Here is a 12874-nt window from a genome sequence, read left to right as displayed (position 1 = left end):
ACTTTTGAGGCTACTGTTAACTCACTGCTAATATACCCGGGTTAACCATAGCTAGCTTTTTTGCATTTTTGCAAGTTTATTGCCAGTTGGATAGACAAAATTTAGACATTTATGTGGAGATATAGGTCTTACATTCCATTCATAAAGGTCTTAAAAAGTCTTAGATTTGAGTTGGGAAAACCTGCTAAAACCCTGGATTAAGCTATTGCAATGGAAGATAAAGAAATTTGAAAACTATTGACAAAACTTTCCAACAAAATTGTCTCCATCTCCACATTAAACATCTTATTCTGCCTGGATGGAATTCAGAGATGGGATGTCTTTGATGTGTTTATTTTTTAATTTGCAGGACCTGAACTGGTTTCAAAGAGATCCAGCAGACCCCGTCCAGTGAAACGGAAGAAAGGCTGGCCCAAGGGGGTCAAACGCGGCCCTCCTAAATGGAGGCTCAAGAACAGCTTCAAGCTGAACCTCTACACGCCACCAGAAACACCCCTTGAGGCAGAGCAGCACCACATTCGCACTGAGGAAACAAAACACATACCAGACCAGGAGTCATTCAGCGGCGACGAGGAAACAAAAGCAGGAGGATCCTTGGATAGTCCAGATGTAATGCAGGAGGGGCTCCACTCAGAGCCCCCAAGTCCTGCTGATCATGGCTCCCAGACTTCAAGCTCCCCTGAAGGGTCACCAGTTGCTTCGCCAGCGTGTTCGCCTGCTCTTTCTGTTGAGGCTCCCTCCCCGCAGCCTGAGGACAGAACTGACTCACCGGAACCTCCAGGGGACGATAAGCAGGATAGCGGGCATGATCCGGACTCTCCAGCTAAAGATATGGAGGACAGTTCTGAGAGGGCTCAATCACCAGAAAACGGCAACGAAGAAAGTTACGAGGAGGAGCAGAGAGCTCGGATAGAGGATCAGAATGCTGATGATGAAGATGAACGTCACAGCAAGAAGGCGGCGCCTGAGGGCGGCACAGAAGAATCAGAGCAAAGTTCGAAAGACGCACCAAATGTGACTCAAGCTTTTTTAGATCCAAAAGAAGACGACAGCTCTGAACTAAGTCAGCAGGTTTCCAAAGAATCCTGCTGCGAAGAGGTACCGGTTAGTGCTGGAGAAAAACTGCAAGATGCAACGCCAGAAACTACGGCTGAAACTTCACCTCCAGCAGCAGCGGTCGCTTCCATAGCTCCACTAGACTCTGATAACCCAGCAGACTCTGAATCTGAGGAGGAAAGCGCACCCAGCCCTGGTCCAAACCACCCACCTCTTCCACCCGTAGGAAGGTCTGCGCTCAGCCCCGTGCTGAGAGAGGATCCCCCCGTCTGCACAGAGTTTGACTCAGAGACGGTCCAAGCTGTTAAGTCGCTGACGCAGGAAAGCGAGGGAGAGACGGTGTTCCAGAACTGTGCTGAGAGCCAGGAACCCTGCAGGAATCTGCAGACCTACGCCCACATGGCGCAAAGCCCGCAGCTCACTCCACTGGACGACTGCCCTCAGTCGGACCACAGCAGCCCCCTCTCCTCCGCGCAGTCCCATCCCAGCCAGTCTGTACGCTCCGTCAGCAGCCCGGCTGTCTCCATCCTGGAGAGTGGCTACACACAGATAAGCCCAGACCACAGCGCCATATCGGTGCCCTCGCTTCACAACATGGAGACCAGCCCCATGATGGATGTGCCATCAGTGTCGGATCACTCGCAGCAGGTTGTGGACAGCGGATTCAGCGACCTAGGTAGCATCGAGAGCACCACGGAGAATTACGAAAATCCCAGCAGCTATGACTCCACCATGGGGGGCAGCATATGCGGCGCGGGCCCCTCCCAGAACAGCTGCTCATACGGCACCATCCCCCCTAGCAGCTGTGCCGTGAGCCAGCAAATGGCAGCCGTCAACCCTGGCGGTTGCGGGATGATTCAGCAGAATAGCCTGAGCTCGCCGCCACACTGCGGCGTCAAGTCGCCACAGGGCTGCGTGGTGGTGGAGAGGCCCCCCAGTAACTCCCAGCACAACCAGCATAGCCAACACGGCCAGCGCAGCCAACACAGTCAACACAGCAGGCATGTCCCGCCACACAATCAGCACAGCCAACACAATCAGCACGCCCCACACAATCAGCTCAGTCAACACAGCCAGCACAGCCACCACCACAATCACCACCCGCAGCACAATCAGCTCAGCCAGCACAATCAGCACGCTCAGCACGGCCTCCACAGCCAGCAGCAGCCGCCTCCCATGGCACAGTGCTCCATCCCCCCCAACTTCACCACCACCATGCAGCTGGCGGACATCCCCGAGTCTGGCAACCCCAACTTTGCCCTCTATGAGAGAATCAACCCTCAGGGGGAGTATGGCAGTGGGCATTACCCCCAGTCGTCGGGCCTCAGCCTGGCCAAGCTGCAGCAGTTCACCAACACGTTCATCGACCACCCACACTCCAATCCGTTCAACCACGCAGCCCCACACCCCATCACTTCGTACGCAAACAATCCTTCACTGTCATCACAGCACTCCAGCTTGGTATCCTTACCCCAGAATCCCCACAGAGTCCCCAACCCGCAGGTGCAGGCCACCATGACCCCGCCCCCAAATCTGAGCTCCCCATCATCTATGATGCTGCAGCCCAACATGGGCATCTCCCGCTCGCAGCGCGTGGCCCACATGCCGTCGAAGGGCCACGTCTCAGCACGCTCCAAGTCGGCGCCGCTGTCCCACAACCACCAGCAGCAGATGTACGCCCGACCGCCGCAGGCCGTCGCCATGCAGGCGCCGTCCAGGACCCTGGCCGCCATGCCGCGCATGAACATGAGCATGAACATCATGCCGGCGCCGGGCTACAATGTCAACTCGATGAACATGCCCTCCCTCAACGCCATGAACGGCTACGGCATGAGCCAGCCCATGATGAACAGTGGCTACCATGGCAACCACGCCTATATGAACCAGTCACCCCAGTACTCTATGCAGATGGGCATGATGGGAACGCAGCCATACCCCCAGCAGTCCATGCAGGCTCCGCCACATGGCAACATGGTGTACCCTCCAGCTGGTCACCATGGTTACATGAACACGGGCATGTCCAAGCAGTCCCTGAAAGGTCCCTTAATCAGGCGGTAACTCTCCGCAGGACAGAGCTGCTTCTTCTCCTGTGCATTTGGCTGTTTTTAAAGATGCACTGATTAGGCCTTGCTTTCTTGTTCGTTTTTTTTGTTTTGTTTTTTTGTTTGTGGTGTCTTTCTTTTTCTTTTTACTTATGTTTGTTACTTTCAAAAAAAAAAAAAAAAAAAAACCAGCAGCAGCACTTGTAAAGAATGCAAAAACTTTCATCCGTGAGGTAACTTTTAAAGCTAACGTTAAAAAGTATTTTTGTTCCTCCAGATGGGAAGCCTTACATCATTAAGATGAAAATCTATTTAATTAGTGTTAGTGTCTCTGATGTGTCTTTAGGCCAGGCGGGTTCGGAGCTCAGTCGTAGAAGTTTCATCAGTGTAGCAGCCTCAAATGAAGCCATTTAATGCGCCTGCTGCGAGTGGAAATAGTGGCTGTTCAGTGTACCTGTCTAACAGTGCTGACAATTAGTTTGTACTATACTCATGCCTTTGTATATTTAAATTATTGTACTTATTTTGTAAAGTGATAAAAAGCATGCTTCAGTCTCTGTTAGTGACAGTGCATTGAGTAGTACTGTACAAGTGTTGTGCTTAATAGCAAGCCATTTAAAAAAAATATGGCCTTTATTAGGTTTCCCTTCACAGGGAGAAAGATGAAACTATATTTTATTAAATCTAATGTAAAAAAAATGTAAACTTTAGTCTTCTGTTTTTCTGTTTGGTTTGAGAGGTTTTATTGCGATGTATGTATAATTCTGAAGCCTTTTGTAACAGATCTCCTCAAGGCAGCTTTCTGTTTAATAAAACAGACTGATTTCTGTCAGAAAATAACAAAGCATATCTCAGTGTTTGTACCCTGAAAAAAAAAAAAAAAATTCTAAAACATTTCAAAGTGTCCCGAAGTGTGGCAGAATTTAAAAATAACTAAATGATTATAATGATGAAATAACAATAAAGATGATATAAATTTAGTCCAAAGTTGATATTTTACATAATGCCTTTAAAGCTACGTTTTCATTCCATGTGTAGATTTGTTTTCTATCTTTATAAAATGTTGGATTTATATTTTACCGAATTGTAGAAGAATAGAGCCTGTGAATAGACCAAACTAAGCTAATGGATTGCATGTAAAACGCAACTTGTACTTGTGTTTTTGTTAATATTGCCCTTTTGTAGCCTTTGTACCTGTACAGAGTTGCTGGTAAGAACGGAGGGAAATATCTGGCTATGTGCACTCAAATCGAACAGAATGACATTCTTGTATTTATGACTTTTCTCCTTTTGTCAGTCACTTAAAATGCTGTACATTTTAGCATAAGAATAAATTATGATTGACCATGTACTTGATTGTTCTCCTTTTATGTGAAACACAACTTGGATTTCTCTTTAAAAAAAAAAGTGTGTGTCAAGGCGTTATCCAAACCAGGACAATGAAACCAAAACCTGTGAAGTGTCTTTTCAAGGCCACACAGTGAATATCTGAATTGGTATTAAGAAAGCTTGTTTGTCCAAATGTTTTTTCTTATTTATATTCAAGGATGTGAAAAACATACATTTACTTTTTTTTTTTTAAATCCTTGCACAATTATCAAGTTTAGTTGACTTGATTTGACTCTTAAATTTATAAGCCTCCTCTTCCCTCCAGGAGCTGTTGGTCTAGTTCCCTCAGCTGCTTCAGGAAGCCCCAGTTAGGGATGATCCGTCGGTGGCTCTTTACGTGCTCGATGGCGTCCACAATCGTCATGTTCTCATAGATCATCAGGTAGGCGAGAAAGAGGGTGGCGGACCGACTCCTTCCCATCACACAATGAACCAGCAGTTTATCTGGAGATAAATCATGAGAGGCTTTTGATTTTCTTCAGAAGTGGTAGAGGAATAATTAAATAACAGCAAGTGTGCACAACCAGCAGAATTTATGTTTAAGAAAATGAGGGATGATGTAAACACAATCAACCAAAAATGTCAATAGATTTTATGTAATGGAGCAACACCAAGAAGCTCATAATTGTAAAATGAAAGGGAAAATTTTATTAGCATAAATTTGGGATTGTCAATCTTAAAGTCTTGGACAGATTCTCGGTTACATTTCTATCATGGATTTATTTTTATCTGTAGCTTACCGCTGTAGGTTTTGTCCTGCTGGAACTTAAACCTCCACCCCAGTTTTAGTGAACAATTTTGAACACCTTCCTCTACAGTTAGGAGCTACTTTGTGCTGGTCTGTAACTTAAAACCAAATTAAAATCTGGGGTTTTTGTACCATGAAAAACCAGAAAAAAAACAAAAAAACTTAGAGGTAGTGCAACACAATGAAGTCAGCATGATGGAGACGGTAACCTTTCTGTGAAACTGGTCAAATTTGTCTTACTCTGAGGATTTCCCAGTGTTTCCCGAATGAACTCGGCAGCAGAGAAGAAATGCTGGCTGAGGTCAAATGTTGGGATGTCTTCTGCAACCACACCGTAATAAACAACGTCCATGTCTTTGTAGTAGCCAGGTCCAGTGTCCACATTGTTCCATGTTCCTTCTGCTGCATTCAGTATGTGAGTAACTCCCAGCCTCTTCAGGGTACACTTATCCAGAGCAGTCTCCCTGCAGGAAGTCAATAAAAAGTACTGTTCATACTTGATAACTGTGTGGAAATTAAAAAATCCTTTCTGACAACATGTAGGTTGGTTAAAAAATCTTAAAACGCAGTATGTGATAATCTTAATAAAGTCAAAAAGAGACAAGAACCAAGGCCTGACATTTGTAAGCTGGGAAAAGGATACAAAGTCATTTTAAGGACAGAGAGAGACTTAATGGAGAAAGTATAAAACAACGGTGAATCTCAGGTGTCTCTGAACAAGAGAATCCAGGTAATCATCTAAAGTAAAAAAATAAAATGCTGCTGTGGTTTTCTGTCGTCTAACAGAACAAATTTGTAACTTTTTGGAAAGCATGGGTCTCATTAGATCTGTTTTAAGCCTAAAACAGCATTTCAGGAAAAAAAAAACATCCTCACAGTCAAACACGGTGGTGGCAGTGTGATAATAGAGCTGCTCTTCTGAACATGAACAGTTTCTGTAGTTCAATTCTGCTCTCTAGGCAAATGTCTTCCCATTAGCTTTTGATATCTTTTCATGAACTCAAAGTGAAGCCTAGTCAAAGTCTGGACTTAGATTCCATTAATACATGTGGTGTCTTAACCTGTCAGTAAAAAGTACTGAATTCAAACGATGTGCCTAAATTCCTCTCCAGCAATTTAAAAGACTTGTTGCCAATTAACCGTCTAGGCATTGTGTTTAGGGGGCGATTACTTTTTTCTACGGGGTCACGAGGGTTTAAAATGTGTATTTTTCATTGCATCTTGTATTTGCTCAGGTTATGTTTGACATTTGAATTTGTTTGATGATCTGATAATTTAAGTGCGAGAAAAAAGAGAGAACAGGAAATCAAGAAAGGCAACCAATTTTTCACACAGTCTATTTTTAGACTGTCTAGTGGGTTTTTTTCTCCCCATTTTGTTTTTTACTCACTCATCTCCAATGTAGACGTTAGGCCAGACCTCGTTGACATGAGTGTAAGCCACGCTCCCACGGTTGAGGATTTTATCCAGCTCGTAGCTCCCAGGTGTGACATAATCGTCCGCCGTGCTGGACTCCTCTGCTGCTTTTGCAGCGTTTATCTTTGATCCGGCTTTTGACTCGTGAGAAGCCATTTCTTTTTCCTCACCGTGGCTTCCTTCCATACATGGTCCCTTTGCCTGAAGTGGTGAAAAAGCACACTTTTTGTTTTTTATCTTCCGCGTGCATCTCCAGCTCAACTCACCGAGACATGGAGGACCTTTGTTTTCATCCCTCTGCCAGATTGTTGTGAAGCACCGCTCGAAGGCAGAACATAGGAAGGGTTAGTTCTGGGCACAGATTGTGTAACCGTCTCTGTGACAGGGCATCAAATGCAGAGGATATTTTTAGGGCTGTGATGTGGCAGGGCCCCCCTGACCTTAGCTGCCATGTGTTCCTGCCTGTGGGGAAAAGCTTCCACCCAGCCAGTCCCTGCCATCCACATCTAAGCACGCGACTTTAATCTCCGCTGCTGGCGGCAAGCTGCGCTTATCCAAACTCTGAGCGTGCCAGAGGATACCCACATGCAATGGAGTGAACAGGGCACTCCGAGGCTTTGCTCCTCGAAATCGCGTCAGTCTCTCTTAGCCTTTCCGCGTGTTTTCAGATGCAGGGAGAAAGCGTGTAAGTGCAGCCTTACAACACCCGTTAAGGATGTTCTGCATCTCCCGCAGCCTCTCGGGGGGGAGGGGTGGGGGGTGGGGGGGCCGTAGGCTGGAGCTGAAACGTGTCAGACGGTTCGACAGATGAGGTTTTCAACTGGGATGGCACATGCCTTTGATTCCCCCATTATATGATATGCACGGTCCATTCAGAGATCTAAACGCGAGCCCCCAAAAGTGGGAGCGTGGTGATGGCTGCGTTGCAGGATGGCGGGATGAAGCTGCTAACATGTCAGACTGAGTTTTCACACCATCAGGCCCCTTTTACTTGCTCCCCCCCCACCGCCTCATATCTTCATACCCCGCCATCATTCATTCTGACAGTGAAATCATTAAACCTGTGATATCCAATTCCTTTTATTTTGACAGCATCTTTCTCCCAGCGAGCTCTGGAGAGCATTTCTTATTAAGATGGCTTCGGCTTTTCATCTCTCTTTCAAAGTCTGACCTGAATCTGTATACTCCCTCAGAACCATGATGACATATTTTTTGTCATTTTGCATCAAGCCTTTTTAGACATTTTACAGTTTTAACCATACTTCACTGGACTGAAATGAATACTTAGGTGGAGCATTGTTTATTTATAGGCGTAAGCTGTTTCTGTGTTGTTTCAGTGCAGCAGGGGTCCCGGCAGTCTGATACCAATGGTGGTGCGTTTTAGGCAGCGATATTCTGCAGATTTGAGATCCATCATGGGAAATTCTCCCTAAAGACTGAAATCGTGTGTTTCTCCTGTTGGTCGTCAAATATTGCATTAATTCAGACCATGAGGATTGCACGTCAAGATGCAGTGACTTGCAAAACTATGACGGAGTGTAAGCGCCATACTAAGAAAAAATTAAATTAGGAAAATAGTCATAAAATCATGAGAATAAAGTCAAAATAATCTGAGAATAAAGTCATATTTCAACAATAAAGCCATAGAATTGTGAGGTTTAACTCATAATATCCTGAGAATAAGAATAAGGTACTAAAAATATGAGTAAAGTCATAATATTGCCAGAATAAAGTAATACTATGACTTTATTTTCGTAATTTTATGACTATTCGTGTAATTTTATTATTTATTGTTTTTAGCGTGACCTTAGCTTTTTTTCCTTCTTTTTTTAAACTTGTGCAAGGTAATGTCAGTAGTCAAGATGCTAACAGCGCAAATTGAATAGCCTAGCTAAAGTCGCCAATGAATGACTTTGCCACGATAGCGCTGAAATTAGAAACGGATATTTGATGCTCACGTCTGGCTGCAAGTAGACATGAGCAAGAAATTACAAGAAATCATAAATTTGTACCGAATTACTCGCCTGCAGTCAGGGAGAAACTTCATCCGCTAGCAGTGTCTGATGTAGCTGTAGCAGTTAAGTTTACGAAAAGACCCGGCGGGAAAAACTGTGTCACGTTGGTCCCAGCGTAATGACGTCACGTGGTTGTTTTTCACTTACTTTATTTATTTTTAAGTTTTATGTTATGTCTCAAATAAAATTGTGTGGGTCACTTAAAATGACTTGCTCTATTTTAAAATAAAATTGGTTCAAAATACAGAAATTATTACTAACATTTAGACCATTTTATATGTCAGTCAAATCTTCATTTATTTCTGTCAAGTTTACACGATCCTTGAAATATTTGTCAGGATGTAGTTGTGGAAAGGACAGAAAATTATTATTCCAAAAGTTTGTTCTTTTTTAGAAATATCTTAAAATTGCAGAGTGCACTCATAAAACCCCAATAAAATATATCTCAAAATGTGAACAATTTCAGGGGATGACAAAGCAGTGAACACCAGTAATATGTCCTGCTTTTTTTTCCCCTGAAGATTTTTTTGAGCAAACATTTTTCATGCTTTTAAGCTCGTTGTTGAATAAACATATCTGTAATGAGAATGTTAACACTGAATTACACACATTTGTAATCATTGTTTTCAAAAGGCAATGATTAAAAATGTGTTGGACTGCAAAATTCAAAACCAAAAAAATCCAGACCGAACCATTCTGTTTTTTGTTCGTTTTAAAATATAAAGTATTCATGAAGATGAAACTCCTTTTAGCAGTACATCATCCACGCGTTCTCTCCACCTCCGAATGTTACATTTTTCTTCTTCGCAAAGCTGAGTCCAGCTGACAGAGCTGATTCAGAAACCCAGTGTTTGGGAGGATATTTCTGCTCCTGCAAACGAGCTCCACGGCTTCCACCAGGGTAAGACCTTCTTTGATCATGAGGAAGGCTAACACCAGAGTTCCCGAGCGGCTGATTCCCCGTGCGCAGTGGACGAGTACCTTACCTGCACAGAGAAAAAAACACCTGCAAATCTTCACCACAGAATATAGTGTGTTGAAAAGAAAAAAAGTGTTCACATTTCCTTGCATTACAGCCAAAAACCTCAAGAGTATTTTATTGGGATTTTATGTGATAGACCAACGTTGGCAGAGACAAAAGCATGTTTTCCCATTTTCTTTGCAAATACAAACTTTAATGTATGCATTCCTGTTCAGTCCCCTTTAATTAATTAAATAAATAAATAAATAAATAAATAAGGTTCAACGACCTTCAGGTACCCACCTGGCGGGGTAGTTTTCTTGAGCAGGGTCGGTGAAACTGGAAGATGGATGGAAAAAAAGTGCTGGAGGCTTCGTAGGATTTGAGAGTTGTGTGGATTCACCGTCCAGCAGAATGTCAACGATGAATATACAGCCAGAGCTACAATGTAGCTTAGAGCAAAGCATATTCATGTCTTAGTAATGTCCAATGGCAAGATCGAAAAATGTACTGTTTTAAACATTCCCTTTATCCAACTTCACTGAACTTGAGCTATGTTGCCATTTTTCAAAGCACTATGAACAAAAAGTTTAGTGTCTGTATGCCACAGTTTTGAGATTTTTATCCTTTATTTTATTTTGAATTAGCAGTTAAGCTCTACTATCTGCACATCTTAGAAAATCCCATTAAAATACACCGAAGTTTGTGGTTGCAGCATAAAGTGTGAAATTAATACTTTTCCAAGGCACAGTGAGCTTTTTTAGCAATTCAATAATACAAGGTTGCACACTTAAAATAATATGGCGTCGTTTACACTTCTCCCTAATCCAGAACCATAAAACTGACATCCAGCACAGCCATCAATAATTTACGTTTACACCCCAGGCTGCAAAAATTGTCTATCTTTAACCAACAAACCGTGATTACAAAACGTAGAATAAAACATGAGCCTTTAACTGAAGTTGTTTTCCTCATTGATTTTCGCATAAGATGTAGTAAAATGTACGCCGAACGTGATTTATCCACATAAAACATTCATCTTAAGACTCCAAAATGCAGGAGGCATCAGACTGTTTAGTCTTATTAAAACATATTTACACTCTCCCTCTTGCGAAGCAAGAAAGCAACAGATTTGAGCATTATTTAGTCATAATTTTGCAGATTTTGTTGACATTTAATCCATCTTGGTGATGCATCACATTTGTGCCTCATGAGTTACCTCCACGCCTCCGTCCTGATGCGGTTTGACTGAATCGTACCTTTCTGACTCAGAGCTCGGTGAATGAAATCAGCAGTCTCTGAGAAGAACGGGCTCAAGTCAAAATCCCTGCAGTCTGCTGCCTCTACTCCATGGTACTGTATGTCGGCGTCTCTGTAGAAACGTGGCCCGGTGTCAATGTGCTGAGGGCCATCTGCAGCGTTCACCACGTGTGTTATTCCCAGATTCTGTAGCAGCGTCTTATTTCGAGCTGTCGCCCTGCAAATAGCACCCAGAGATGATAGAAGGACTGTGACTTTTTGCTGTTTTTTCTCACCCGCAGCAATCTCTGGCAGCATATGTTTGCAAAAATGCATCACTGGTGACTCAAATGTACAGATTTTTTTTTTCTATATCTGTCTCATCAGTTGGTCAAGCATGTTTGCAGAAACACTTTCACAATCACATCAGCACATTTCCCCAAAGTGAGAATGTCACTTACGCGTTCCCAACAAAGAGGTCGGGCCAGACCTCGTTGACAGCTCCGGTGGGACGCCTGTTCTTCAGCAGAAGGCCCAGCAGACCGCAGGTGGGCGGTGTCTGATCCACTGACTCCTCCTCTGAGCTCATACCCGCTAATTCTCACCTCAGTGTTGGTATATGATTACCACCGTTTATATTCCTCTCGATTTGAACCTAAAAGCCAGATGACTTTCCCAAATGTGGTTCAGAAACAGGGGGGAACTTACCACAACTCTCGTCTTCACAAACCTTGCAGTAAACTTTAACCAAACAGCTGCAGTCTGCTCGGTGTTGAGACTTAGCGGGAAATCAGGACGGTTAACCCGCTGGAAATGGACAGCTGAACATGCCAGAGGCTAAACTGAGGCTATTTATTCCTGTGTGCCAGAATCCAGCCTGCATCTTTGCAATGACTGTTTTAACATTTATGTTGGACTAGTGACTCAAAGCTGTAATCAAACACATTTAAAATCACAGTTAGAAAAGAATATTATCTGTGAACTTTAAGAACACAGAGTCTTTGAGCTCAAGTTTACAGGTCGCATTAGAGATTTCTAATGACGGTCAATAAAACTGTGTTGTTTGACAGTTTTTTTTTTTTGTGCAGCAAGGGATTTCTGCTGGGAGATTCTTAACTTGATTTAAAAGTCCAAATGCAAAGGCAAACACTGTGGTCGTTTTGCATCAAAAACAAGATTGGCCAAAGTCAAGATTTCAATCTCCGTCATAAAAAATATTTAGACTTCACCCCTGTCTCAGATCAGTGGGCTACGCATTTCATTTAATTCTACAACGAATACGATCATGATAATTTGTGTGTTTTTTGGGGGTTTGGAGACAGTATTGTGTTGGTTTTTGTTCTGTTTTGATTGGTTTCTGTATTAATTTCTGCTTTGTTAATTGTGTTCAGCCAGTCTTTCTCTTAGGTGCTCAAATTCCTGCTCCTCTTTCAGCTGCAGTTAGTCTCACCTGATTCCCATCACAGCAATCACTTCTCCAAGCCTCTCGATATCTTCCCTTTTGTTCACACTCCTGTTACCAATCCTCTTTACGCACCTTTGGTCCTGCCCCTGTTTCTATTTAATCTGGCAGCTGCAACTCTTCTTGCATTCTTGTCCCCATACAGCTAACAATTTAAAGTTAATTTAGTCTGCAGTAATCTGCTTTAAAACTGCAAGGAACAAGAAAGTTGTTTTTGTATCACAAATCCAGACAAGATGTTTGCAACTGACTGAAGTGAAAGTGGTCACTGAATCATCCAGAAAAGAGGATTAAAGAAACCCTGAATTAAATTAAAATTCAAACTAGATGTTTTAGAGGTTTTAGATGCACAAGTGGGGCTGAGTTAGTTTTATGTTTTGGTTCTGATCTCCTTTGAACTCAAAAAAAAAAAAAAATGATGGGAAAGTCCCTTCAGCCTTCACAGAAAGTCTGTTAATGTCTCAGGTTTCCACAACCCTGCCATCAGAGGTTCAACTCTTTAACTAACATCTCACATGTGGATAAAGAATTAGAGCAAAAAAACAA

The 12874-nt window shown here is 43.2% G+C and overlaps 3 protein-coding genes across 9 annotated transcripts in view; 1 reads left to right on the top strand and 2 right to left on the bottom strand.

The window, feature by feature from the left end:
* kat6b (K(lysine) acetyltransferase 6B) overlaps positions 1 to 4447 on the top strand; it is a 27393-nt gene extending 22946 nt beyond the window's left edge. For both annotated transcript variants that reach the window (XM_007558342.2, XM_007558345.2), the window contains exon 16: positions 350 to 4447. In XM_007558342.2, coding sequence (XP_007558404.1) covers positions 350 to 3114 — 2765 coding nt within the window. In that variant the 3' untranslated portion in view covers positions 3115 to 4447. The remainder of the gene's footprint in view (positions 1 to 349) is intronic.
* Positions 4448 to 4665: 218 nt separating this feature from the next.
* On the bottom strand, positions 4666 to 8759 carry dusp29 (dual specificity phosphatase 29). 2 transcript variants are annotated; one of them, XM_007558347.2, is made up of 4 exons: positions 8676 to 8759; positions 6626 to 6852; positions 5476 to 5699; positions 4666 to 4931 (listed from the first exon to the last, which is right to left on the bottom strand). In XM_007558347.2, exons 2-4 carry the CDS (start codon positions 6835 to 6837, stop codon positions 4729 to 4731), a joined length of 639 nt encoding a protein of 212 aa, XP_007558409.1. In that variant the 5' UTR covers positions 6838 to 6852; positions 8676 to 8759; the 3' UTR covers positions 4666 to 4728. The 2 variants fall into 2 exon arrangements, with proteins under 2 accessions (XP_007558409.1, XP_007558408.1); XM_007558346.2 differs by lacking the exon at positions 8676 to 8759 and adding an exon at positions 6918 to 7383.
* A 178-nt stretch (positions 8760 to 8937) lies between these two features.
* LOC103142328 (dual specificity phosphatase DUPD1-like) lies at positions 8938 to 12288 on the bottom strand. 5 transcript variants are annotated; one of them, XM_016674421.1, is made up of 5 exons: positions 11575 to 12288; positions 11328 to 11521; positions 10847 to 11104; positions 9931 to 10079; positions 8938 to 9652 (listed from the first exon to the last, which is right to left on the bottom strand). In XM_016674421.1, the coding sequence occupies exons 2-5, from the start codon at positions 11453 to 11455 to the stop codon at positions 9456 to 9458; spliced, it is 732 nt and encodes a 243-aa protein (XP_016529907.1). In that variant the 5' UTR covers positions 11456 to 11521; positions 11575 to 12288; the 3' UTR covers positions 8938 to 9455. The 5 variants fall into 5 exon arrangements, with proteins under 5 accessions (XP_016529907.1, XP_007558411.1, XP_016529906.1 ...); XM_007558349.2 differs by having other exon boundaries at positions 11328 to 11471; XM_016674420.1 differs by having other exon boundaries at positions 11328 to 12288.
* Positions 12289 to 12874: the final 586 nt, after the last annotated feature.

This window comes from Poecilia formosa, unplaced genomic scaffold (genome assembly GCF_000485575.1).
Source record: "Poecilia formosa unplaced genomic scaffold, Poecilia_formosa-5.1.2 Scaffold95, whole genome shotgun sequence".
Taxonomy (NCBI): domain Eukaryota; kingdom Metazoa; phylum Chordata; class Actinopteri; order Cyprinodontiformes; family Poeciliidae; genus Poecilia; species Poecilia formosa.
This window is presented reverse-complemented; position numbering and strand designations above follow the sequence as displayed.

Coding starts and splice junctions, on each gene's coding strand:
- dusp29 (XM_007558346.2), bottom strand. CDS start 6,944: ATGAAAACAAAGGTCCTCCATGTCTCG. Junction 5,700..6,625: donor AACGTCTACATTGGAGATGA/GTGAGTAAAAAA, acceptor GACTTCCTGCAG/GGAGACTGCTCTGGATAAGT. Junction 4,932..5,475: donor AACACTGGGAAATCCTCAGA/GTAAGACAAATT, acceptor ATTTATCTCCAG/ATAAACTGCTGGTTCATTGT.
- LOC103142328 (XM_016674420.1), bottom strand. CDS start 11,455: ATGAGCTCAGAGGAGGAGTCAGTGGATCAGACACCGCCCACCTGCGGT. Junction 11,105..11,327: donor GACCTCTTTGTTGGGAACGC/GTAAGTGACATT, acceptor TGCTATTTGCAG/GGCGACAGCTCGAAATAAGA. Junction 10,080..10,846: donor ATCAGGACGGAGGCGTGGAG/GTAACTCATGAG, acceptor CTTTGCTCTAAG/CTACATTGTAGCTCTGGCTG.